At 34.1% G+C, this 27265-nt stretch overlaps 4 protein-coding genes across 6 annotated transcripts; 1 reads left to right on the forward strand and 3 right to left on the reverse strand.

The window, feature by feature from the left end:
- Positions 1 to 60: 60 nt before the first annotated feature.
- On the reverse strand, positions 61 to 2243 carry LOC123888990 (UDP-glycosyltransferase 73C11-like). Its single transcript, XM_045938159.1, has one exon. The coding sequence runs from the start codon at positions 1880 to 1882 to the stop codon at positions 350 to 352; it is 1533 nt and encodes a 510-aa protein (XP_045794115.1). The 5' UTR covers positions 1883 to 2243; the 3' UTR covers positions 61 to 349.
- Positions 2244 to 2426: 183 nt separating this feature from the next.
- On the reverse strand, positions 2427 to 7544 carry LOC123888991 (UDP-glycosyltransferase 73C3-like). 3 transcript variants are annotated; one of them, XM_045938160.1, is made up of 2 exons: positions 7024 to 7544; positions 2427 to 3985 (listed from the first exon to the last, which is right to left on the reverse strand). In XM_045938160.1, the coding sequence occupies exons 1-2, from the start codon at positions 7062 to 7064 to the stop codon at positions 2569 to 2571; spliced, it is 1458 nt and encodes a 485-aa protein (XP_045794116.1). In that variant the 5' UTR covers positions 7065 to 7544; the 3' UTR covers positions 2427 to 2568. The 3 variants fall into 3 exon arrangements, with proteins under 3 accessions (XP_045794116.1, XP_045794117.1, XP_045794118.1); XM_045938161.1 differs by having other exon boundaries at positions 2427 to 3965; positions 7024 to 7535; XM_045938162.1 differs by having other exon boundaries at positions 2427 to 3743; positions 7024 to 7521.
- A 1366-nt stretch (positions 7545 to 8910) lies between these two features.
- Positions 8911 to 10920, reverse strand: LOC123890002 (UDP-glycosyltransferase 73C4-like). Its single transcript, XM_045939541.1, has one exon. It carries the CDS (start codon positions 10633 to 10635, stop codon positions 9151 to 9153), a length of 1485 nt encoding a protein of 494 aa, XP_045795497.1. The 5' UTR covers positions 10636 to 10920; the 3' UTR covers positions 8911 to 9150.
- Positions 10921 to 18093: 7173 nt separating this feature from the next.
- LOC123887990 (UDP-glycosyltransferase 73C1-like) lies at positions 18094 to 19864 on the forward strand. The gene has a single exon (XM_045936923.1). The coding sequence runs from the start codon at positions 18215 to 18217 to the stop codon at positions 19778 to 19780; it is 1566 nt and encodes a 521-aa protein (XP_045792879.1). The 5' UTR covers positions 18094 to 18214; the 3' UTR covers positions 19781 to 19864.
- Positions 19865 to 27265: the final 7401 nt, after the last annotated feature.

Consider the following 27265-nt stretch of genomic DNA (forward strand, 5'->3'; position numbering starts at 1 on the left):
TACTGATCTTGAATGATAACAATAATTCCCTAATCAAGATATTTCATACTAAACAAACACTAAAGAAGTGTTCAAGTTTGACTTTGCCATTTCAACTCTTCCACAAACAATAACAAGTTGGTAAGTTATCATAATCTTGAAATGGTCTTATTGTGTTGTTGTGAATTCTTTTAAGGAATTGGAACCAGAAAATGTAAAGGATTACATGAAAACTAGGAACAATAAAGTTTGGTGTGTTGGTCCTGTTTCACTAAGAAACAAGAATCACTTAGAGTGGAACTTACCTACAAGTTTCATTGAACACCATGATGTCATTTTCAACAAGAAAAATGTTGCAAACAACATCAATCTACTTGGTTGAATGTTGGAGGATATCTTGGATCAATTGAGTGACATTGAAGTGAGAAGATCCTCCTTCTTCAACACCTCTCTTAGCCATCTCTGCAAGCTCTTTAGCCCTTTTTCTTCTCTCTTCACTTTCATAATTCTTGTCATCCATTAACTTCTCTATAGCCCTCTCAACATCTTCTTTCTTCACCAACACGCCAAACTTCTCTTCCTCTCCCCAATTTGAAGGACTCTCCACTCCAACCATCACACCAACCTTTAATATTTCCACAACAAACCTCTCATTGAAAAACTGATCACCGAACAACGGCCACGTAATGACTGGCACACCAGCACATATTGCTTCTAACATCGAGTTCCAACCACAGTGTGTTAAGAATCCTCCAATCGAATAATGTGATAGTATCAATACTTGAGGAGCCCAACCCTTTATCAAAAATCCTTTCTCCTTAGTCCTTTCCTCAAAACCCGATTCCTTGATCCAATTATTCAATTCTTCTGTTTGATTTCTTTCCCTAATAACCCAAATGAACGGTCTATCGCACGCTTCTAACGCCATACCAAGCTCTATGAATTGCAAAGAAGTTAAATTACACATACTTCCTAAACATACATAGATAACCGAATTCGGATTTTGCAAATCAAGCCACTTTAAGCAATTTTCAACAACAATTGAAGTAGCAACCTTAGTGTTCCCTCTTTGAGCCATATCTAAGTGATTCTTGTTTCTTAGTGAAACAGGACCAACACACCAAACTTTACCATTCCTAGTTTTCTTCAAATCACTTGCATATTCTTGTTCCAATTCTTCAAAAGAATTCACAACAACACCATAAGAAACCATTTCAGCTGCAGTCATTTTATCAACAAATTCTTTCCAATTTCCATCATTTGAAGATGGGGTTTGTGCTTTTGTGATCTTAATTTTGTGAGAAATTTCAGGTATGAGAAAATACTCAGAATCTGTTGCTATTTTCTCCATAACATTAGAAAGTATCAATTTTTGTTGCCAAACAAGACAAAAACAACTAACCCCATAAAATGAAATTCTGGGAATTTTGTATTTAGTAGCAATTTGAGAAGTGTAAGGAAAACCAACATCAGAGATTATGCAATTTGGTTTTGGTGTTAATTTTTCAAAAGCTTTTTCTGCTTGTTCTTGCAGAAGAGTATTTGCTACATAAAAGAAAGTGAAAGCCATGGACATAGATGGAAGCATGTCAAAATTTTCACACCCTTCTGGAAATCCTGCATCTTGAGATGGGAATTGAAGTTCAAGTAAATGAATTTTGTGACCAGAATGTGTTTCAGAAAATGTTTGTGAGAAACGTGAAGCGTTGTGTGGAGTTGTGACAATTGTAACTAAGATGTTATGTTGTGTTAATGTTTTTGCAAGATCTATCATAGGAAGCATGTGGCCTGGGGACATAAGTGGAAATAACACAAAGTGTAGTTGAGGTGCTTGAGACTCCATTTTTAGGGAATGAATGAAGGTTTCTAGTACTATGCACTTATCTACTATTAAAAGAACCATCTTGTTTTATTTCTTTATAATAAGAGAAAAAATAATATGGATATGACGGTGTAAAATAATTTTTCACCGTCAGCCAATAAAAACAATGTTTTTTTTGCCACATCTCCTGCTTCATCCCACTTTTTTAATATAAATAATAATAAATTGATAGTTTTTTATTGGATGATCGTGTAAAATTATTTTATACTGTCCGTAGATCTCTATTAAAATCTTACAAAAATGTATATGATGTAAGAGGCTAACTAAGCAAGATATTTATGATAGCACACCATGACGCCAACTATAATGTTTGGCAGAAGAGTCCAAATGTCAAAGTCTAGTTTGTATTATTTTTTTTATGGGATTGATTGTGGAATTAATGAGTAAATAGTTACATTTGTTATCCACCAGGACCACCACTCAGCAAAGTAGGGACCTGGCTTCAGATTTTAATAATTCTATATAGTATCAAATCTCATCCGTTCATTTCTGATTGGACGGTCTAAATTAGTTACTGTGTTAACGCAACGCAGTGACTTTGTAATATCCAATCCCCACAAAGTAGTTTTACTAATTATCAAACGGTTATTAGTAAATAGTTACATACACGCAACTGTAGTATCAATTAGGACATAAGATATGGTGATTATAAAATAGTGAAAGCTACAAATGAAAGTAAGAACTACTTTGCTATTCTTAATCATTGATTATGAGTTTTGATCTAAAATTTCTTGTATAAACAATTTGCAATTAGAATCAGAAGATCCACCATCTTCAACAGCCTTATAAGCCATATTTTTAATCTCTTTAACTCTGTTTCTTCTCTGTTCCCCTTCCACACCATTCTCCATAAGTTTTTCAATAGCCATCTTCACATCCTCTTTCTTCACCAAAACTTTCTCACATTTAAATGTATTCATCGGATCCACGACAACTTCAACACCAATCCTCACGCCGATCTTAAGCACTTGCACTATTAGTTTCTCATTGAAGAATTGTTCAGCAAACATTGGCCAAGTTATCATTGGTACACCACATGAAATTGCTTCCATTGTTGAATTCCAACCACAATGAGATAAAAATCCACCAGTTGAAGGATGAGATAATATTTCAACTTGCGGCGCCCACCCTTTAATTATAACTCCTCTTCCCTTATTCCTCTCTTCAAAATTCTCTTCTTTTAACCACTTTTCTAACTCAACAGAACAATCATTTTTTCCAATCACCCAAATGAATGGATGGTTTGATGCTTCCAATCCCAAAGCAAGTTCCTTTAGTTGTGAAGCAGGAATGAAAGACAAACTACCAAAACATACATAGATGACAGAACAAGCTTTGTTTGAAATAAGAAACTTTAGACATTCGGATTCAGAATCATCGATGAATCCCTTATTGTCTTTACCAAACTTGTCAAAGGTTAACTTGTCATGCAAGGAAAGTGGTCCTATACACCAAACCTTTTTAGCAACTTTCTCATAACCTCTAACATAATTCTTCTCCAACTCTTCAAAAGTATTCACCAATATACCTTGTGCTGAAAGTTCAGATTCTTTGAATTGATCAATTGCTTCTTTCCATGCCTTCAAATCTTGCTTCATAGCCTCGGGTAACTGTGCTTTTGTAAATTCAATTGTATCAGGCAAATTTGGTACCACAAACGGTGTCGACATTGAGTTGACCCTTTCATGAACTTTGGAGAGGCTAATGTTATGTGAACACAAGAGTGTGAAGCAAGAAATTCCATGGAAAACAACTCTTGGAATGTTGAATTTTGATGCAACATTTGAAGTCCAAGGAAGACATATATCAGAAACAATGCAAGTAGGTAGTTTTTCCAACTTTGAAAGCCAATTTTCAAGTGGTTCTTTAAGCATATTAGAAGCTGCAAAAAACAAAGGTTGGTATTTAGGAGAAGGAAGTGTATCCATATTTTCAGACCCTTTTGGTAAACCTGCTTCTACACAAGGGAAAGGTAACAATTGGAATTGGATTTTGAGATTTGAGGCTTTTGCTTGATCAATTACCATGTTGAACCTTTCTGCATTAAGTGGTGTAAGGATAACAGTGACAATGACACCATTTGATGCAAACAATTTTGCCATTTCTGTGAAAGGAATGAGATGGCTTTGAGACATAAATGGAACAAGAAGGAAGTGTTGTTGGTTTGATTGGGAAGCCATTGGAAAATAAATTAATGTTAAGGATGAGATAATGAAAAAGAATATGAATAAGAACAAGTTAACAGGTATAAGATTGTGGTGTTGTATCTAATTTGAAACTAGAAAATGCCAAAAAGAAAGAAGCGGTGGGTGGCAATCTTTCTTTTTCACTAAATTTTTTCAACCACTCTAGTTCTGTCAACTTTCTTGGAATGTTATAGCAGATAATAAAATTCATAAATTTCAACTAATTAATAAGATAGTATGTTGGTAAGTGTTATAGAGACTCTTACTACTTGTATTTCTTTATTAATTCATAAATTTCAATTAATTATTTTTCTATTTATTATACTTATATTTCTTTATCAACATACAATAGATAATTTTATAAGTTAAATTATTATAAGAAAATTATTTCATTCATTAATAGAAATATAAACATGAAGTAAAACCAAAATAAACTAGAAATATAAATATGAAGTAACTTATTTAAAATATAAATAATCATGGTAGTGGTCACTTCAATTCTGTAATTAACCAAAAATAAACTATTAATTCTGTAATTAACCAAAAATAAATTATTTCAAATGCAAAGTTTCTTATTTTCTTAAAACATTAGTCATTCAACCCAAAAATAGCCTATTCAAATACAAAGTTTCTTGTTTCATAACTTGCTCTCTAGTAAAATACAATGTATATATTCAACCTAAATCAAAACAAACTTGTCGGGTTACCCAAAATATAACAATAAACCCAATGTATATCTATGGATACTCATTCATCAGCTATACAACCACAATCACAATAAAACTTGTAAAATGTCACATTAAAATCCAAAACATTCAACAACAAGAAAACATTATTACATATGTTGTTCAAACAAAATCATTACTGATAGAATAAATGACTCAAAACATACTGAAAGGTTAATTAGTTCTAGCATTCACCAATAAAAAGATAGATATCCACTTAAATGTTGTCAGACTTACCATCATCATTTATTTGATGCTTGACAGATACATCTTCCTATCTCCTTTTCTCCTTCAACTTCTCATCAAGCTCTTGTAGTTGTTTGAGCTTGACAAATTTATCTTCCAATCTCCTTTTCTTCTTCAACAGATGATCCACTTCAACCTCTTTGTTTGCTTCCAAGAATTTTTCAGTCATGGCAGGAGATGCCCAAATTGTAGGCCTCGTATCACGTGGGCATTTGGTAATTACGCAGGCCTCAACACCACATTGGGCACTCAACGTGTCGATATCCTCCAACAACTTTGGTAATATTCTCTTGAATCTTCTCTCTCTCCATTTCTCATCCAAATTAGTGGCAGCCATGAACCCTCAAGCATTATAACGAGGATCTGACTAATTAAAAGTATTATTCTAGGCGGCATGTTCAACCCGGTGTTGTCAATTGCGGACTGCGAAAATAGCAGTTTGTTCAATCTCCGCAACGCAATAATGCTACGTCATTGTAGTTGATATTTGACAATATTTTGTAATAAATAGTGTATCACGGAACATTAATGATTTGTCCAAATTCTGTTTTGCTATGGCGCTGCTATTTAACAAGACATTAACCATAGACAGGGTCGACCCTAAGGGTGCACAACCACGTCCGTAGCACCGGGCCTCAAAATTTGGCGGCCCAATTTTCATAATTTAATTCTCTTCTTTCTATTCGTACCTCCCTTAGTTGTTATTTCTACCCTTCGATTCGTAATGAAATTTTGTCTTTGAGGGCCCAACCCACTTGGCACTTCAGGCCCATCATCGACTCAATTTCCTCTTATTCTCTTAACCATGATTGATACGCAACCAATCTGAGCCCCACCTCTATTCGCCGCACGCACACTCAACCTCTCGTTTTCGATCCGCATTCATTTCTCGTTTTTCAACCAGGTTGTTTTTCTTAATCTAGTTCCTCTTCCTTTTCCTTCATAATTCTCATTATTTATTCGTGATCTTCTTCCTTTTAATAAGATCCTAATCGGCTAACCCTAATCCCTAGATTCATAGTTTGATTTATGTTCATTTGCGATTGTTTGTTTGTGATGCACCATCTAGGATTTATTTTTTTTGTTTAGTATATGTTTGATTTCACTTTTGGAATTTCGTTTGTTCGATTTAATTTTCGATTTCATTTTCATGATTTTGTTTGTTCGATTTCACTTTTGGAATTTTGTTTGTTCGTAATTTTGTTAGGCTCATATATATATATATTTTTTTTGTATTAAAGGATAAACACTTGGGTTCATGGCTTCCCCTAACTTGGATGAGACACGGGGAGAGAAAAGATTCAAGAGAATAATACCAAAGTTGTTGGAGGATATCGACGCGCTGAGTACCGAACATGGTGTTGAAGTCTGCATTCTTACCAAAGGTCCAGGTGAGACTATACCTACAGTTTGGGCATCTCCTCGCATGACTGCAAAATTATTAGAAGCAAACAAAGTGGCTGAAGTGGATCATCCGTTGGAGGATAGAAAGAAGTTGGAAGATAGATTGGTCAAGCTCAAACAAATGCAAGAGCTTGTTGAGAAGCTCAAGGAGAAAAAAAGATCAGAACATGCATCCGTCAAGCATCAACTGAATGATGATGGTAAGTCAAACAACATTTAAGTGGCTATCAATCTTTTCATTGATGAATGTTAGACCCAGTTAACTATTCAGTATGTTTTGAGTCATTTATTGTCGGTCATAATTTTGTTTGAACAACATATGTAACAATGTTTCCTTGTTGCTGAATGCTTTGGATTTTAATGTGACATTTTATAAATATTATTGTCATTGTAGTTGTGTCGGTGATGAATGAGTATCCATAGACATTGGGTATATTATTATATTTGTGTAACCCAACAAGTTTGATCGATTTAGATAACAAAGCTAGGATTGTATGCATATTTGTATGAATAAACACGATGAGGAAACTAACCTAAGCAATGAATAAAAGGAATATGGAACACAATGAATGAATATTCAAGTAAAAACAGGGAAACTAACCTGCGAGTGCTTCTATCTTCTCCGCAAGCGACCACCGTCATTTCCACCGCACAGAAATTGGGGAACGCGAGAGAAGTGGTGAGGAGCAGGAAATTGTGAATTAGGGTAGAGAGAGATCAAATTTATGCGTTACATTCTTTTTTTTTTCTTCTTTTCAAATCAGCTGTTTAAAGTTTGAAAATAAATGGTGAGGAGATGAGAAAGAAACTGGATCGTACCCAATTGCAAGAGGGATTTGCAACACAAACTTGTGTAGAAGAAATTTGGGGATTCCATCGCTGTTGTAGTAGGTTGCTGAACATGTTTGAAGGTGTTCTTAGCTTCCTTGAACAGAATTATAGCGCGGCCACCACCGATTTAGGTCACCTCTTTAAGCCGGTCCAAAAGCGGATCGGAGCGGGCCGACCCAACTTAGACGTTGCAGCTCAAAAGTGAGAGAATGTTTTTTCATACCCCTCATAATTTCTTGTACGTTTTTTCAATTCTTTTGAATTTTTTTGTGTTTTTTTCTTTTCTTTTATTAGATCTACTTTTAATAATTCCACGGGACCTCAAAAAATCGGAGACGCCCTTGTCCCCCTCATCTCATTTTCTCACTCCAAAAAAATATTTTGAATGAAATTCTATATGAGTGAGTTAGTGATTGAAAAATATTTTTAAAGAATTATAGGATGCATGTGGTTGGTTGGTCGATGCTATATCAGAGCAGCTTCGGTGGCTAATCAAAACTGGTCACTCTCTAAAACCATATTTTGATTGTCCATTGAAGTGAGTATGAAATAGTATCAACCAATTACACATAGACACCTATAATTTTATAAATTGAATTCTCGATTTTATTTCTTAATCACTCACTCATACGGTGTTTCATTCAAAATATTTTTTTGAAGGGTGAAGAAAGGGTTCACACTTTAATTTGTGAACAATGTTTAGTTCAAAATATTTTCATGAGGTGTGTGAGGAAGGGTAAAAAAGACAAAAAAAAAATGATGGGAGGTATGAAAAAACATTCTCGGGCGTCTAAGTTGGGCCAGTCCGCTCTGCTCAACTTTTGGACGGGCTTAAAGAGGGTGACCTAAAGGTGGTGGCCGTGTTATAGTTCTGTTCAAGGAAGGTACGGTAGACCTACAAACATGTTCAGCAACCTACTGCAACAGCAATAGAATCCCCAATTTCTTCTACACAAGTTTGTATTACAAAGCCCTCTTGCAATTGGGTACAATCGAGTTTCTTTCTCATCTCACCATTTCATTTCATACTTTAAACTAGCTTATTTGAAGAAAAGGAATGTAAAGCATAAATTTGATCTCTCTCTACCCTATTTCACAATTTCTTGCTCCTCACCACTTCTCTGGCGTACTCCAATTTCTATGCAGGGATTACTTAAAGTGCACGAACTGTATTTTTTCTATATTTTGTATTTTTACACACTTGTTCCGTTTATCCTTAGTTGACAGGCCGGTCCATATTCCGTTTAAGTAAAAAAAATAAAATAATATATAACACTAACAAGTGGCAATGAGGTTAAGGGGTCCCAAGAAACATTACCCGCACGAACCCACAGCTTTGAGTCACTTCTTACGTACTTTAAAGTTTTTGTGTCTTATCAAAGGTTGTTTGGTTTTGTAGATAAGAATGATGTTTATCTATTTGTCCCCTCATCGTCCTTGTTCTATTCTACCACTACAAAATTTATGTCTTGCTGTTTGCTAAGTTATCTTTCGGTCTCTTGATGCTTGATGCCAATGTGGACTTATACCCTCCTTACAATATATGGTACTAGTTCAGTTGGTAGGAACATTATATTATGTTTGAAGTTGATGTTTCAATCTCGATTATTCCACTTATTTCTAACCACCAGACTACTTGATAAAAAAAATATACCGGACTAAATTATATATTTTTTTAAAATATAAATTAAATATTTTACATTGTACAAGAGTAGATAAATAAAAAAAATAAATACTCAAAAATATACAAGAATAGAGGGAAAAAGTTGTTTCCAATAACCCCAAAAGTTTCTGATTCTAACATGCATGAAGGTAATAAAACAAAAACAACATCAATACATCATCACTTATTTATTTGCTTTCACTTGGCCTTCATAGCTTTGTTCTCTAACCTAGGTTAACATAAACCTTGGACATGCATTATATCTTCAATTAGTTGAGTCATGTTGTGATAAGAAGAGCCACCTTCTTCTAATGCTTCCTTTGCAAGATCACCATATTTTCTAGCACTTTCCCTAATCTTTTCATTTTCTTCATCTTCACCCATCACCTTCTCAATAGCAAATCTAACATTTTCCTTCTTAACCACAACACACTTTTCTTCCTCTCCTAAATGCACAGCACTTTGTGCTCCCAAACTCACACCATTCTTCACAACTTGCACCACAACTTTCTCATTATAAAATTGCTCAGCAAACATAGGAAAAGTTACTAAAGGCACCCCACCACAAATACCTTCTAATGTTGAATTCCATCCACAATGTGTCAAAAAAACACCTATTGCTTTGTGTGACAAAATCAACACTTGTGGTGCCCAACCCTTTATCAAAAACCCTCTATCTTTCACCCTTTCCTCAAACCCTTCTTCAATTAACCACTTATCCATTTCATCTTTTCCATATGCACCCCTCAACACCCAAATAAATGGCCTTTTTGTTGCCTCTAATCCTAACCCTACCTCTTTCAATTGTTGAGGTGTTGCACGGTTTAAACTACCAAGACAAACATAAATAACTGAATTTGAAGGCCATAAATCAAGCCAATTGAGAATTTTATTTTCACTTTCATCATTTGAGTTTATTATTTTTTTACCTCTTTCAACTTTATCCAACTTATCATTGTTACATAATGAAACAGGACCAACACACCATACTTTATAACCACTTACTCTTTTATATTCTTTAACATATTCTTCTTCCAATTCTTCAAAACTATTAACGACTATACCATATGAATATTTTTCTATTTCCCTTACTTCTTCGCGAAAACTATTTAACTTTTTATTTTCCCCAGGATTAAACAGTCCAGGAAGCTGACATTTTCTCAATTCAATTTGATCTGGCATTCCCGGAACAACAAATTTTCCTTCATTAGGAATACTACCTTTTAAATTGCGCAAATTATGATTGCACAATAAATGAAAACAATTAGTCCCGTCGAATATAATTCTCGGAACTTTGAATTTTATTGCAATTTCCGCTACACACGAAATGTGTTTATCTGAAATCACACAACTAGGAACCGGTCTTAAATTTTCAAAAATATTTTCTAGTGGACTTTTCAGTTTACATAAAGCTATGTAAAAATTAGACATTAAATCCATTGAAGGTAAAGTGTCAACACTTTCACATCCCTCAGGGATTCCTGACTCTACATTTGGAAATTTAATGTGAAGAATTTGAATTTGTGATCCTAATTGAATCTCTCTATCTATGCTTGATTTGAATTGAATGGAATTAAGGGGTGTGGTGATTATTGTTACCTTAACTTTGCGACGTGCTAGTAACTTTGCCATATCTACCATTGGAAGAAGATGACCAGGGGCCATTAAGGGAATGAATATGAAATGAAGATTATTAATGTGACATTGTGTTGAGTTCATTGTGATAGTTTTCTATTTTTGATGAATATGATAATTTTTTTTCTTCATGTGTTTGTGTTATTTTGGCATGGAATCTTGGGTATAAATAGGGACATGTTTGTTGCTACATTTTGGCATGTAATAGGGAATTCAATGAATTTGAATGCAAATCTTTAGCAATCATGATTGTCTTTTTTGTTTTGTTTACTGTAGATAAGGCGGTATGTTTATCTTTATATGCTCTAAATCTAATCATCAATTCGAAATTTGAATAGAAGAAAACTTAGACATGCTTTTTCTTTTATTCTTTTTGTTGTTATTGTTATTTTAGCTACGATTTTTTAGTGTTGTTGAAATATATACAGTTCATGCATGATTCTCTTGTGATTCAAAAATAAAATGCACCATACATTTTGTATCAAAATAAAATAAAATAAACTGACCCGAATCATATGATTGATTTGGTTATCATCTATAAAGTTATTTTAAACAATCAAGATAGAGGATTTCAAATCTCTAATAAGATCTCAATGATTATTTTAAAGATATTATTTTGAATTTCATACACTATTGGAAAGTTATATCCATATTGTCACATCATACTGGTGTTGGGTTTCACTAGGTTGGATCGACACATCGGACATTGAACAATATTATAGGTGACTTTCAGGGGCGGCTCCAACTTTTTAGAGACCCTGCTCAATTTTTAAAAATAGGCCCTAGTAAAAAAATGAAAAAAAAAATCCTCTCTATATAAGTTTTAAATAACATTAAAAAAGTCATTCTTATAACCAATATATAAAGCGACATCCGAAAAAAAAAAGAAGATATTTTTTAATCAATAAGATCTAAATATAATTTTCAAGTTAATATTACTATCAATCTTCTAGCTACTTAAAAGATGTCAACATTTTAACATTTTTTAAAGCAAATTGATCCATTAAGTCTTCATTTTATTTATCATTTATTAATTTTGTGTTTATTACTAAGTAATAATAATAATAATAATATTTTCATGAGTATTATTTGTTTACGCTTATTGTTACTAATATAACTACTATCCACTGGTATGGTAGTTGGTATCATGATATCATATATTGAAGATCTATAGTACATAGGAGGCCTCCAACTTCTCCAAATTTAGAGGGGCCCTATGCGGCGGCACACCTTGCACACCCATAGGAGCCGCCCCTGGTGACTTTAACACTACACTTTTATCTAAAATCTTAAGATATTAGGTTTATGAGTCCTCTCATTTATAAAATGTTCAATTTCAACTTCTAACGAATGTGTGACTTAACTCACACTTTATAGATCTCAACATCCCACAAATGTGAGTCTCTATGTGTCCATAATAATCCATCACCACTCATTTATTGCTACCCCGAACTGGGCTCTGATACCACTGATGACGAGGAGCAGCCGTGTGATCATCCACATGTGGTAAGAGAAACCATACAAGCGAGTTGGATACCACATATTAACCCAAAACCTTAAGACGTTAAGTTTATGAATCTTCTCACTTATAAAGTGTTTAACCTCCACCCGTCAAGAAAAAATAATAAATAAATAAAAAATTTAAATTTATGCATACACAACACAATAAATTTGATATAATAATTATAATTTTCGAAATAAAGTTAAATACAAATAATAAAGTTTAATTGGAAAAAAATATATGTAAATAGTTTTCATTTTGTTTTTTAATAGGTTTTTTATTTATATACTTTTTTATATTTTTTAGTTTTGAATAGGGTAGCTTCTAGGGTATGTAGACATTAACTAAGGGTCTATTTGACCTGATTTTTCTAGCTTTTTTTTTAGAGCTTATGCAAATAGCTTATGTAATTTTTATATATTATTATAAGTTTGTCAAGGTAGTTTATGATAAAATAGCTTAAAAAATTACAATTTTCACTAGTGTGAACTTATAAAATAGCATAAAATCTAATTTATATTGCATAAGCTATTTGCATAAACTTTAAAAAAGAGCTAAAAAGTAATGTGAAACGGACCCTAAGTCTCTCTTGAGGATGAGGTTGACACATTTGAGTTCCAGCCTTCCAGGTTGTTCCTTCTCAAAGCAATTGCAATTTGCAAATTGCAAAGTCTCTCTTGAAGGGCTCCACCACTACTATTGGTCTTCCAACAAACCAACCATAATACTAATAGCCACGGGAATATCGTTTGTAAAAAACAATGGAAAACAAAAAAGGGCCCCAAAAATTGTCGATCAGTGATGTATGCGGAGAGAAAGAGGCTGTGAGAAAATAAGGAGAAAAGAAAAAATTATCTATGTAGTGTGGTGCATGATAAAGTATGTAAAGTCATTTAATCTAATAATGGTTAAACATGGTGGTACATATAGACTATAGTGCGTAAGCCACAAATAACAACATTGTTATTTTATAATTTACATAAAATTTATTCATCACTGCCGGTGTCTATTATGTAAATTTATGTCAAAAAAATAATAAAAAAAAGACATGTCTTATGTTATGATGAGTTTGTTAATAAAAGATTTTTGCTGCTAAAAAAAAAGTCTTATGTTATGGTGAGTTTGTTAATAAAAAAGATTTTTGTTGCTCAAAAAAAAAATAAGGATATTGTTGGTATTATGAAAAGTCCACACCAAAATTTTTTATATTCTCTTTATGTATAGGTATAGATTAAAAAAATTCATATAAAATTATATAAAATAAAATTACTTATGATTATGGGTGGATTATTTTTTAGGTATTAACTCTCTAGTTTCTAAAAAAAGGATAAATTATTTTGAAATTATGAAATTATATAAAATAAAATTACTTAGTGAGGTTGAGTTTGGGCCTGAAGTTTTGGGATCGGTAGGTTGCATTTGACATGGTTTACCTATTGTTTTTGTAATGGAAGATTACCCTCTCTTAATCCCATTAATGTATTTTCCTTACTTTAAAAAATTAATCAAAAGTTTAAAATTTGGGATGGCCGGTGGCAACTATGGTTTTGGATTTCTTACCATAACAGAATGAGACCGTACGATAGAAAATCAACAGTTGACATTGCTTTTTATTTAATTACTTAATTTTATTATATCAATTTTAAACTGTCTAATTTGTAATCAACGGCTGAGATTTATTACTGCCATAAACCGCGTGCTCCTGCGCAAGAGATCGAGATCCTGGCAACGACAGCTATTACATAAGTGTCACTTATTTCAAATGTCACTCCTTTTTTCCACCCTCGTAAGGTTTTTTCTAATTAACCCTCTCATAAATTGAGGGTATATGCCCTATGCTGATGTAGCATGATGTGACACCAATGAAATTCATCCAGATATATTTAAGTCAAACATAATTAATTTTTTACCATAAAGTAATTTTGACTACTTTTATTTTTAAATTAATTATATTTTAGGTATAATATTATATGAATTTACATTTTGGTCCTAATTGCTTCTAATTTGTTTACATCTTCTTCAAATTGTTTTACGGTCTCAAATAACTTTCTTCTTCGCATAAAAAAAAAATTCTTCTTATGGTCAAAAAACTTTCAATTCATATTCGTTATGATTTCACCTTCAGATTCGCTCTCTAATTTCACCTTCAAGCTTCAGATTCGTTCTTTGTATGGAACCTTCAAGCTTCAGATTCGTTCTCTGATTTCACCTTCATTCAATCATCTCCTCAGATTCGTTCAACCTCCAGCTTTATAAATCAGCCAATTGAATTAAATCAATCGACAAAGAGTGATTCTGATTCTGGAACAAATAAAAAATTAAAAATTGAATGAGCGAAGTGATTCTGATTCGATTCTGGAACAAATAGAGAATAAAAAATAAAATCAATGTTACCTAGACGAATCCGATTCTGGAACAAACGTAGCCGATGATGGAGAAGTGATACCGGAAGAGGTAAATGAGCGTTTGAAGGTTGAAGGAAGGGCAAGAAGAAGCGACAATTGCAAAAGAGGAGAAACGGCGACGACAATTGCAGAAGAGAAGAAGCGGCGACGGCGAAGAAGAAGTGTCTTGTTGAAGGAAGGATCACAAGCGAAGCGGAAAATTTGGTGGCCGATGATAAGAATGGAGAAAGAAGTAGTGAAAATTTGGTGGCTGAAGCTTGCTGTGATGAAATTTGATGGTAAAGTGAAGCGTTTACACAAATAGCCTAAAATATAATTAAATAAAATTAGTAACCTAGAATATAATTAATTGAAAATAAATATAGTCAAAATTACTTTGTGGTAAAATATTATTTATGTTTGACTTAGATACATGTGGATGAATTTCATTGGTGTCACATCAGCATATGACATATGCTCTCAATTTATGTGAGGGTAGAGAAGTAGTCACCAAATAATAATTTAGTACACCTATTGTTGTTAAAGATTCCCACCAAGCTATAATTAACAACCTTGTAACTATTGTTTGTGTTAAGAAGTTTCATATCGACTGTGAGATGACCTGAGTTTAATGTAGTTATTATTTTTGGTGGTGCACTGGTGCTTCCTGTCATGCTCCGTACCTTTTTATTTTTGGTTGTGCTTCTGTGATATGGTAAAGATAGCCTTTATAAGTGTAGTGTAAACCTCAACTCTCAAACTAGCTTTTGTGGCTGAATATAGACCCCTAAAATTCTAATGTTTAGTTTGCACATTGCATAATGCAGGTGCAGGAAATTAAGCTGTGTTTCTAGTGGAACTGTGGAAGCTAGGTCACGTTGCAAACAAGTAGAGAAACTTTCTAGTGTATAATGTGATATGATAGGTGCACTATATGGATCATTTTTCTTTATGTGTTGGAGTACACCTACAGGCTACACTCATCTTTTTAATAAATTTTTGGTTATAAAAAACAAACAAATTAAACTCTGATTATAATATTTTTGGATTCAAAAATATTTTATCGAAACTAAATGGTGTTTGATAAGTAGTATAAACAAAGAAATGTTGCGATGGCAGTGGTATATGCAGAAGCCGACAGAAAAAGATGGTGAGAAGAGGAAAAAGAAAACGATAACAGTGTTTTTACCCACATATTAATGTTATTTTTTAACTAATTTCTCAACCATTGGATGAGTTGGCCGAGAACATTGCAGCAGACGCAGCTGCAGAAACACTTGTAGCTGAGGATCCAAATTCCAGTTTAGGATCTCAATCATTAATTACAGATCAAATGATTCAGATTAATGTAACCTTAAAATTTCTGTAATCAATCTCAGCCATATATAATATTTTATCAACTCAAATATACCAACTTACTGACTTACATATGTATGCATCTAATTGGGAAATGGATTCTCTGCAGTTAGTTTTTGACTGCAGGTTAATCTTAGCCATCCAAATTTATTAAAATTTATTATTTATTTGATCAAAATTAAATCTAAGGGTTCCCATGTAGTGACTGCATGACTGCAGCATGCTTTGACTGCATGGGATCTAGGTCCGTCTAATTGTCTTATTGTCTTATTACTTGCTCAACTTTGCACCATAGGAGGTTCTGTCATTTCATTTGATGGCATTTGGATCACATGCACAACACTTGTTCCAGAACTACACACACTTCTTTTCTTTATTCACAAGAAATAATAGGGAGGAAAATAAAGTATATTTTAGCTTGCCTTATCTATATGTCCATAATTTTATATGTAACATCAATGATGCATGTTAATTGCCCCAAAAATAAAATAAAATGATGCATATTAATTTTGAAAATATTTATATTTCAAAATAAATTTATTTTTCATAAAAATTGTTCAAAGAACTTTTTTCCATATATTAATATAATCGAAGGGAATATAAAATAATTCTAAAATTGAGAAATTTTGTTGTCACTTTATGTTTCCTTGTGTATGGAGGACTTGTTACCTCATCTAGTAAAAAATTTACCGGAGAGAATCCAAGTTCATCTAAACCATATATCGGGTGTGCTCGACCCTTAGAATTTTTTTTTTCTTTCAAAATGTGAGGTTATAAAATAATAGTTATATATTGTTAATATTTATAAAATATTATATGTACTCATCAATAAATTAGTTATAAACTATGATGTTTGTGTCTATGGTTTTTAGTTTAAAACCTAACATTGCAATTTTTTTTTGTTGCATAATTCTAATTGCAGTCATTTCAAATTAAATCAAAATAGAGGGTGTTTTTAATTTTATTTTGGTCCTAAAATAATAGTTATATATATATATATATATATATATATATATATATATATATATATTTTTTTTTCTTTCTTATGTGTATGGTTAATAGTACACTCAAATAATTGTGATCATCCACATATTTTTCATTTAACTAATGTTTTTCGAGATTGACTTTGCCGCTTGTGTAGTCTATGCGTAGGATATCCAGAAACCATAAATCACGGGAACTTCCCCTTTTTGGTAGACAGCCTATTGTTGGGGCGACTAAGCCCATAAACTAATTTTGTCACTTTCAAAGGGCCGACTCAAACTAATAACCCGCCAAACAGTAAAGCTATCAAGAACAACTATATAAGTAGAGATTTACTTCTGGCACACCCCGACATACATGGCCACCCCTAAAAACCCCATTTTACCCTTTTAGCTACTTAGAAAGCGAGTGTGTAAATAGAAAAAATTGCGGGGAAATAGTTCGCTTTCTAGAATGCAAACTACGGCTGAGTTCGCTTCCTAGAATGCAAACTGCAGTGAGTTTGCTTTCTAGAATGCGAACTGCAGCAGAGTTCGCTTTTTAGAATGCAAACTGCGGTGAGTTCACTTCCTAGAATGCGAACTGCAGCTGAGTTCGCTTTCTAGAATGCGAACTCCTTTTTTCATGATTTTTTTCATTCTAGGGGGTGGATTTGAGTTAAAAATATTGACACTCGTTACTTAGAGTGCGAACAAGTGCTCGCATCCTAGAAAGCGAGAGGATTAGTTTGGTAATTTCAGGAGGTGACCGAGGATATTCAGAGGCGCAAAAAATAGAATTCATATAAGTATTAACCCGTTAAAACCTATCCATTCTACATTTTTACCTGTTATCCGAATCCATTCAAACATTTATGAGCTTAATAACTTTCAACCTAACACCAACCCAATCCGGTCAATACCCAACCCTTGAGTCAAACTATCATGGACAACTATATAGGACAACTATAGAAGTATTAACTTTAAGAGAATATCTATTACTTTCTAAACGACAAAGTGTAACACAAGTGGTAAATACTTGGGTTCGATTCCCAGTTAGTGCGTAATTGTATGCGGGGAATACCTTGGTTTAAAAAAAAAATGACAATATAAATTATTGCGTGTTACACTTACAGTGTGATTTTGTAACTGCTGAAAACATTTTTCCCTTGTTTAGTGGATCCTCTTCCTTTTCTAAAACTTTATGATGTGGGACTTCCTGTTCTCACAATTGTTTGTGTGATAGCTTTCACAAATATGCATATAGCCACTAACTCACTCTTAGCTTTAATTATTCATTTTATGAGTTATCATTGTTCACCATTTTTAACTTGGTAGTTGGTACTATATAAATATGTCTTAGTACTTACTATTTAACAAAATTCATTGTTCACCATATATACAATTACAAATAACATCATCATCCCTTAATCCTTTCAAAATATCATTCCAACAATAGCATGAAATCCGAAGATCCAAAGCTCCACTTTGTGTTGTTTCCAATGATGGCACAAGGTCACATGAATCCCATGATGGACATTGCAAAAATATTGTCACAACATAACAATGTTAATGTTACAATAGTAACCACTCCACAAAATGCATCACGTTTCTCATCAATTCTAGCACGTTATCTTAACATTCAAGTAATCCAACTCCAATTTCCATGTAAAGAATTTGGATTACCAGAAGGGTGTGAGAATCTTGACATGTTACCTTCACTTGGCATAGCCTCAAACTTCTTCAATGCAACAAAATTTCTACAACAAGAAGTTGACAAGCTATTTGAAGAGTTAACACCATCACCAACATGCATAATTTCAGATATGTGTTTGCCATATACAATCCATATAGCTAGAAAATTCAATATTCCAAGAATTTCTTTTGTTGGATCAAGTTGCTTTTATCTCTTGATTGTGCATAATTTATATGTCGCGAATATGAATGAAATTATGGCTAATAAAGAATCTGAGTACTTTGTTTTACCTGGTATACCTGACAAAATCGAAATGACCATAGCTCAAGCAGGAATAGGATATAAGGGTGAAGCTTGGAAGCAATTTAATGATGATGTGATTGAAGCTGAAATGGGTACTTATGGGATAATCATGAATTCTTTTGAAGAATTGGAACCAACATATGCAAGGGAATATAACAAGGTAAAAAATGATAAGGTTTGGTGTATTGGTCCTGTTTCACTCAGTAACACTGATTATTTGGATAAGTTTCAAAGAGGTAATGACAATAAGGATTCAATTGATGAATGGAAGCACATGAAGTGGCTTGATTCTCAGAAACAAGGGAGTGTTATCTATGCAAGCCTTGGAAGTTTATGTAATATAACATCAACACAAATGATAGAGCTTGGTTTAGCATTAGAAGCTACAAAAAGACCTTTTATTTGGGTTATAGGAGATGGAAATCAATTAGAAGAGTTGAAAAAATGGATTTATGAAAGTGGATTTGAGGGGAGAATCAATGGTAGAGGCCTAGTAATTAAGGGTTGGGCACCTCAGTTATTGATATTGTCACATTCTGCAACTGGAGGATTCTTGACACATTGTGGATGGAATTCTACTATTGAAGCAATATGTGCCGGTGTTCCAATGGTTACATGGCCACTTTTTGCCGATCAATTTTTGAACGAAAGTTTTGTTGTGCAAATATTAAAAGTTGGTGTGAAAATTGGGGTGGAGAGTCCTATGAAATGGGGTGAGGAAGAACAAAGTAGTGTGATAGTGAAGAAGGAAGATATCATTAGAGGAATTGAAAGATTAATGGATGAGTCAAGTGAAAGTGAAGAAATAAGAAAAAAGATTAGAGAGCTTGGTGAGATGGCTAAAAAGGCTATAGAAAAAGATGGAACTTCTCATTCTAATTTTACTTTGTTCATCCAAGATATCATACAAAAAAGTAAGGATATGTTTGAAGGAACAGGAACCGAGGAGTTGAAGGAAATTGCGGAGAAAATGTATGATGCTGAAATAAATGATAAGGTTTGTAGTGTTGGCAAAGAAAATTGTTGAAAATGTGGATCATGTCATTTTAATTTGACTTTGCTTATCCAAGATTCCATGCAACAACATGCACCAATGTTGAAACTTGAAGAGATATATCATATATGCTCAATTTAAATAACGTATGTCCTTTTGTTGTTATTTTTTTTTTTTGTCAAGTAGTCTACTGAAAAGTAAATCCACCTTAAAGATGAATAAGTGGAGTGTCTGAGGTTCGAACTCCGACTCTGCATATAAAATGTGATATCCCTATCAACTGAATTAAGCTCACAGGGACTTATCATTTTGTTGTTATTATTTGTGTTCTTTTTCTATTGTTGCATAATGTACGCATGAAGTTATGTTATAACTTATAAGTGCATGAAAAGGCTATTGAATTGATACTTTTTTGTAAGAAGAAGGTGCTATATGCTTACCTTGCAGGAAAAAAAAAATAGAAAATGAAAAATCATGATGGAGTGGTAACAAACAAAAATTGTGTCTAAGCCACTAAGTTTGGTCTAGTGATAAGAAGTTTGGATAATAAACTATAGGTCATGAGTTCGATTCTTAGCTCATTGTAAAAAAAAAATTGTGTCTCTGGTGCCATGAAACATCTACAACACTTGCATATTCCCTTTTTCAACAAACTATCACTATGCTACCACATGGTGTGGGGTGTGCCTCAAAAAGTACATACATTAATTTGTTCCCTTCAACTTTCACATAATTTGATACCTCATGCCCTACTAATTACCAAACACACCGATCAACATTTAATGGGAAAATGGAAGAAATAATTTTCTTGTATGGTGAAGAAATTCACTTCTAACTAATCTTTCCAATAAAAATGGGGGCTTGAAAAAAAAATATATAGGCCAAAAGTGATATTAACCTTCTTCAAAAATACTAGCGGGATTTAGTGCCTTCTCCAACCTTTTGGAGGTCATGTGAGATTGTTAAAAGTAGACGCTAACAGTGAGGGAATCAGAAAAAATAGTTTAGGGGGCCACAATTTTTTTTAATATACAAATTAAATACGAAAAATATATTACATATAATAATATACGGTGTAAAAATATATGTTGGTCAAATTGTGTTCAAATAAGATTTTTTTTAGCAAATAAGATGTTATGTTGATATTTATTTATGTTAGTTCAATTAATTTTACTCAATATTAATTTTACTCAATATTATAAATTCAATTAGGTATGCGTTATTTTTGGACGAACAAAGTCAAAGTTATTTATTATAAAATTAAACTATATAACTTAAAATAATACTCTACGTACATGTACAAAGTGAAATGAAATCATCAATAATAGAATATAAACTAATAGGCTTAAATGCAGTTTTGCCCCACTATTTTGATTAAATCGAAATTTTACCCCCCCTGTTTTAAAACGCGGACTTTTACCCCCTGTTTTATAATTTTTTGGATTTTGTCCCCCCTAAAATTCTGCTTTCGAGTCACAACTTCAAAGCTTCGTACACAACTCAATTTAGATCAATAATTCACCAAACGGATATCGAAATGACCGTAATCGAGTTATCTTTCCACAGAATCAAACCTCACTAAATTCGGAGTTACAAAGAGAGATTAATTACCATTTTAGTGAAGGTATGTCCCCCAAAATTCTGCACAAAATCTGCTTTCGAGTCACAACTTCAAAGCTTCGCACACAACTCAATTTGGATCAATAATTCACCAAACTGATACCGAAATGACCATAATCGAGTTAGCTTTCAACAGAATCAAATCCCACTAAATTTGGAGTTACAAAGAGAGATTAATTACAGTTTTAGTGAAGGTCTGTCCAATTACTAATTTTGCAGAAATCTACTTATGACCTTCAAATTCAACATCGTCTACCAAACACATCGTAACTCCAAATTTGACGAAATTTAAATGACAACAAGGGTAATTTCGTTAGCTTTCCGGACATGTAAATACTATTGAAAAATGAGCTACAGGGTGAGAGACAAGACAAAAATATCAGTAGTAGTTCCATACAATAATTAATCTCTCTCTGTAATTTGGACAGACCTTCAGTAAAATGATAATTAATCTCTCTTTGTAATTCCAAATTTAGTGGAGTTTGATTCTGTGGAAAAATAACTCGATTGTGGTCATTTTGGTACTAGTTTGGTGAATTATGGATTCAAATGAAATTCTGTGCGATGTTTTGAAGTTGTGACTTGAAAGCAGATTTTGTGCAGAATTTTTGGGGGACATACCTTCACTAAAATGGTAATTAATCTCTCTTTATAACTCCAAATTTAGTGGGGTTTGATTTTGTGGAAAGATAACTCGATTACGGTCATTTCGATATCCGTTTGGTGAATTATTGATCCAATTTGAGTTGTGTACGAAGCTTTGAACTTGTGACTCGAAAGCAGAATTTTAGGGGGGGCAAAATCCAAAAAATTATAAAACAGGGGGGGTAAAAATCCGCGTTTTAAAACAGGGGGTAAAATTCCGATTTAATCAAAACAGGGGGGCAAAACTGCATTTAAGCCAAACTAATATTTGCACTAATACTTGAACTAATATATATCATGAGTTTCTTATAGTCATTAAAAATAAACTCTAAACAAATATTTACATTAATATTTCACTAAATTTCACTAAATTTTGGAATAATTATGAGACGGAAATACAAATTCAGTCCCAAGTTTGCGACAGATATTTTACTTCGTCTCAATTTGGAGACGGAATATCAATTCTGTCCCAACTGACCAAAGAAATTTAAAAAGAAATATTTCTTAGTGAAAAGCGTCGCAAATTCCGTCCCAATTTAAATATTTTGGGACGAAAAATATTTCCGTCACAAATTTCTGTCCCAGATCTATTTTTTTCTAGTAGTGAAATACGTGTACATAATTTCTTAAAATCATTGATAATATATTTGAATTAAAACCAACCTTTTGTAAAATAACTTTACTACACAAGAATTAAAATAACTTTATTTAGTTTACTAATATTTTCAGATGTATTTATTAATATTTTCCTAAAAGATAAGCAATTGGACCATCTTTATCCTACATAATTTTTTTTTTTATAAGCAAAAATTGAATTATAAGGAGTACAATGGGGTACTCAACCCTTACAATTCTTATAGCAACCATTACATGCTAATAATGCATTTTAATGGATCCTTACACCAATCTGAAAATACACAAGAAGACTTACTAGCTATTTTACCTATAAACCAAAACCATGAAATATAAATAATCTTGTCTTCTAAGACTTTCCAATTAATAGCTTCTCCTCTAAAAACCACATTGTTACGCGCACGCCATATACACCAAGTGGTGGCCAACCAAATAACGTGACGAGCTTTTTCATATTTCTTATTTTTCAATAAAACTCCAAAAGAGGAAAAATGTTTCCACCCGTCATCAAAAGAGATGAAATCCACATTCATCCATTTAAAAATCTGCTTCCACAACTTTTGAGAAAAAGAGCAATTAAAGAGCACATGAGATAATTCCTCTTGTTCTTCAAAACAAAAAATGCAACATTGCTCATGCGGATTAACAAGGATAGATTTTCTTGCCAAGGCCATTCGAGTTGGAAGTCTTGATAATAATAACCTCCATCCAAAAATGCTTACTTTGGATGGAACATCATTTAACCATAATTTTTTGAAACACAAGACAAAAATTTCATTAATGAACAAAGTTACATAAGGATATATCTTTGTGGATTATATCGATAATACAGAGGGGGGTGCTATTAACCCAAGTTTTGTTTGGCTCAGTTAGGGCCCATTTGGCTAAAAAGTCAGCTGCTTGGTTTCCTGTTCGCCGAACCCAATTGATGCTCACGTTAGGGTTGTTGTCGAGGAAAGCTCTACCTCTGCGTGCGATTCGACCTGAGTAGAAGTGGTTGAAATTGCGTTGTTTCACCGTATCAACAATTGAAGTCGAGTCCAGTTCGATAATGACTTGGGTATTACCAAGAGACTGCGCGAAATCAATAACAACATTCAAACCTAGGGCTTCACCGTCTAAAATATCACTCAAGCCGCTTACCACCACCGTCTTGGCTCCAACGCACTTTCCTTCCTCCGTCCGCAGAACCATCCCTAAACCCCAACGGCCATCACCACAAGGGTGAGCATCCACGTTCAGCTTTAGAGAGTTTCTGGGCGGAGGTGTCCAGTTAGTGTTGTTACCACGAGGTTGAGTAGCAGCGGCGCACATAGGAAGACGATGAGGGTGACCCAACGTTTGGTATTCGATGGAGGACGATATCGCTTGCTGAACAACACACATAACAGGTAGGTTTTTATCCTAAAAAACGAATAGATTTCTTGCTCGCCAAATATGATATGTTAAAGCTGTAATCGGGGCCATACATTCCTGATTCTTAGTTTTAAGCATAGTAGATAGCCACTCTGAGAATGATTGATGTCGATCTGTGGTATTAAAATGGATAGTCATAGAAGAGCCAAACCACACTACTTTTGCCCATTCACATTGCATAAACACATGATCAATAGTTTCTAGGGATGTGTTGCATCTAGGACACGTTGGGTTGCATAGGATACCTTTAGAACTTAAGCTGCTTCTAACAGGGAGGGAATGATTTAAAATTCTCCAAATAAGAGTAGCGTGCTTTGGTGGTATTTTTAGCTTCCAAAGGTTTTGCCACGTAAGGTCAGTGGCTATAGCGTTGCTACTAACTTGATTATGTCTGAGATGGTTCCACTCCATGGCTGCGTGGTAGCCAGACTTAACCGTATATAAACCATCTTTGGTTCCGGACCAAACTAGTTCATCCTTAGAGTTGGGTTCCACCAAAGGAAGCTGCAGAATCTGATTGGCTTCAAAGGGTAGAAAGATTTGGTGGATAAGGTTCTGGTTCCATTGGTTAGTGGCAGGGTTGATGAGGTCCTTAACCAAATTGTATCGAGTATATCCTTGTTGAGTCTCCAAACTTTAAACCCGTTTTGCTTGGGCAACCAGCTGTCCTTCCATATGTTAACGCTTTCTCCATTCCCTATAGTCCAAAAACACCCCTTTTGGAGGATCCATCTGGCATGGAGAATACTTCTCCAAGTGTAACTGAGCATGTTACCATTCTTAGCCTCCATGAATTGGCATTTAGGGAAGTATTTAGCCTTATAAACTTTAGCCACAAGAGAATCAGGTTGTGTAGCAATTCTCCAGCCTTGTTTTGCTAGAAGGGCTTCATTGAACATACAAGTGTTTCTGAAACCATACCCTCCTTGTGTTTTATTTTTGCACATTTTCTTCCAATTGATCCAATGAAGCTTTTTCTTGTCTGTATTACTACCCCACCAAAAGTTGCTAGTCATGCTTTCAATTTGTTTGCAAAGCCCCTTTGGGAGGAGGAAGCAACTCATTATATAAGTAAGGATAGCTTGAATAACTGCTTTTAGTAAAGTCCCTCTTCCGGCATAGGAAAGATTTTTTTCCTTCCACCCTTTTAGTTTTTTCCAAACCCGATCCTTAATATAGTTGAAAATCTGTTGTTTAGATCTGCCTATGTCAGTAGGCATTCCTAAGTATTTAGAAAAGTGATCAACTCTTGTCATGGGGAGGATATGATTGACTTCAACCTTGACTTCATTAGGGACCATTTTGCTGAAGATAATCTCAGATTTTTGCATATTTACCAATTGACCAGAAGCCCGTTGATAATCTAGAATAATGTTCCTAACGTTAGTAGCTTCCTGCTTGGTGGCCCTGCAAAAAAATAGGCTATCATCAGCAAAGAGAAGATGAGTGACCTCAGGGGCACCATTAGCAACTTTAACTCCATGAATGAGTTGTTTATTTTTTGCCTGGGTTATGAGGCCTTAGAGCACATCAGCACATATGATAAAAAGGAAAGGAGAAAGGGGATCTCCCTGTCTGAGGCCTCTTTGAGGTCTGAAAGGAGTAGATGGGTTCCCATTAATGAGGATAGAGAATTGAACAGTAGTCACGCATTGCAGAATAATGTTAGTGAGGTGTTGGGGGAAGCCCATAGCTTCCAAAGTTGCTCTTAGAAAGTTCCATTCCACCCTGTCGTAAGCCTTTGCCATGTCAGTTTTTATCCCAACAAAACCTTTCTTTCTGTTAGTGTGCTTGAAGTAGTTGAAAATCTCAAAGGCTACCAAAATGTTGTTAGTTATAAGCCTATCTTGAACGAAGGCACTTTGGTTGTGGCTGATGATATTAGGAAGGATAGGTTTCAGTCTATTAGCTATGGTCTTGGTTATGATTTTGAAAATAACGTTGCAAAGGGATATGGGTCTATAATCACTAGGGGTAATGGGGTTCTTTATCTTCGGAATAAGACATATGTGGGTGTTGTTATACCGGTCAGGGTTCTCCTCCTTGTTAAGAACGTTCAGGACAGCCTCAGTGACGTCTTTTCCCACTATGTCCCAGTAGTTGTGGTAGAAGAGAGCTGGTAGCCCATCAGGGCCCGGGGCAGCCAATCCTTTCATGTCTTTAATGGCATTATGAACTTCATCTGCAGTAAAATTAGTGCTGAGATAGGATTGCATCTCCTGGGTGATTCTGTTATTAACCAACTCCACGATCTTGTTAGTATTGTAGGTTTCTTGACTGGTGAAAAGATCCTTGAAATGTTTAATGAGGGTATCTTCTATGTGGTCAAAATCAGAGTGAGTAGTTCCCTGGTTGTCTCGGATGGTGTCAATCTGATTCCTTTTCCTTCTTTGGGAGGCTTTTTGGTGAAAAAATTTTGTGTTTTTGTCCCCATGTTGCAGCCAAAGGACCCGAGAGCGTTGATTCCACCACATTTCTTCACATTCAAGTAACTTGTCAAGTTCCATCTCTTTTTGTTGGATCTGTTGCATCATGTTATTTACGCTGCTACCATTGTTTATTGCATGCAGTTCTGATTGAGTCTCTTTGATTTTTTTCGGCAGGCTTCCAAATTGTTGTTTGCCCCAATGATGCATGTGTTGCAGGGTGGAATCCAGCTTGCTAGTCACACTGCCTCTGGCCTTACTCCAAGCATCTTTGACAATGGTAAAGTGGTCCTTATGACTAGTCCACATTTGTTCATAGCGCCTGCACTGATTGGTATGTTGTAAAGGCCTGCCAGGGTGGTTAGTAGAAAAATCAAGCATAATGGGACAATGATCAGAGCTATATCTTAGTAAGTGGTTATTTTCATGAAAAGAAAAATTTTGCATCCAGTCATTTGTAGCACAAAACCTGTCCAATCTAGCTTGAATATAATGGCTACCTTGTTGTCTATTGTGCCAAGTGAATTTAGATCATTTATACCCTATATCAGTTAAGTTGCAATTATACAAGGACTCTCTAAACGCAGTAGTAATATTGTAATCTATGGGATTTCCCCCAACTTTCTCATCAGAGCTTAAGAGAATGTTAAAATCACCAAAAATAAGCCAGTTCGTATTAGTATTAGTATTATCTAAGTCATTGATCAAATTACAAGTAAGTAATTTATTTTGGTTAGAAGGGAAACCATAAATGCCTGTTGCCCGCCAATGCATATCA

Source organism: Trifolium pratense, linkage group LG6 (assembly GCF_020283565.1).
Source record: "Trifolium pratense cultivar HEN17-A07 linkage group LG6, ARS_RC_1.1, whole genome shotgun sequence".
NCBI classification, from domain to species: domain Eukaryota; kingdom Viridiplantae; phylum Streptophyta; class Magnoliopsida; order Fabales; family Fabaceae; genus Trifolium; species Trifolium pratense.

What these genes read in the sequence shown, in the direction of transcription:
- LOC123888990 (XM_045938159.1), bottom strand. Translation starts at nt 1,882, where the DNA reads ATGGTTCTTTTAATAGTAGATAAGTGCATAGTACTAGAAACCTTCATT.
- LOC123888991 (XM_045938160.1), bottom strand. Translation starts at nt 7,064, where the DNA reads ATGACGGTGGTCGCTTGCGGAGAAGATAGAAGCACTCGCAG. An exon ending in GAAGATAGAAGCACTCGCAG is followed by an intron (nt 3,986 to 7,023) that starts GTTAGTTTCCCT and finishes TATGTCTCAAAG; the next exon opens with CCATCTCATTCCTTTCACAG.
- LOC123890002 (XM_045939541.1), bottom strand. Translation starts at nt 10,635, where the DNA reads ATGAACTCAACACAATGTCACATTAATAATCTTCATTTCATATTCATT.
- LOC123887990 (XM_045936923.1), top strand. Translation starts at nt 18,215, where the DNA reads ATGAAATCCGAAGATCCAAAGCTCCACTTTGTGTTGTTTCCAATGATG.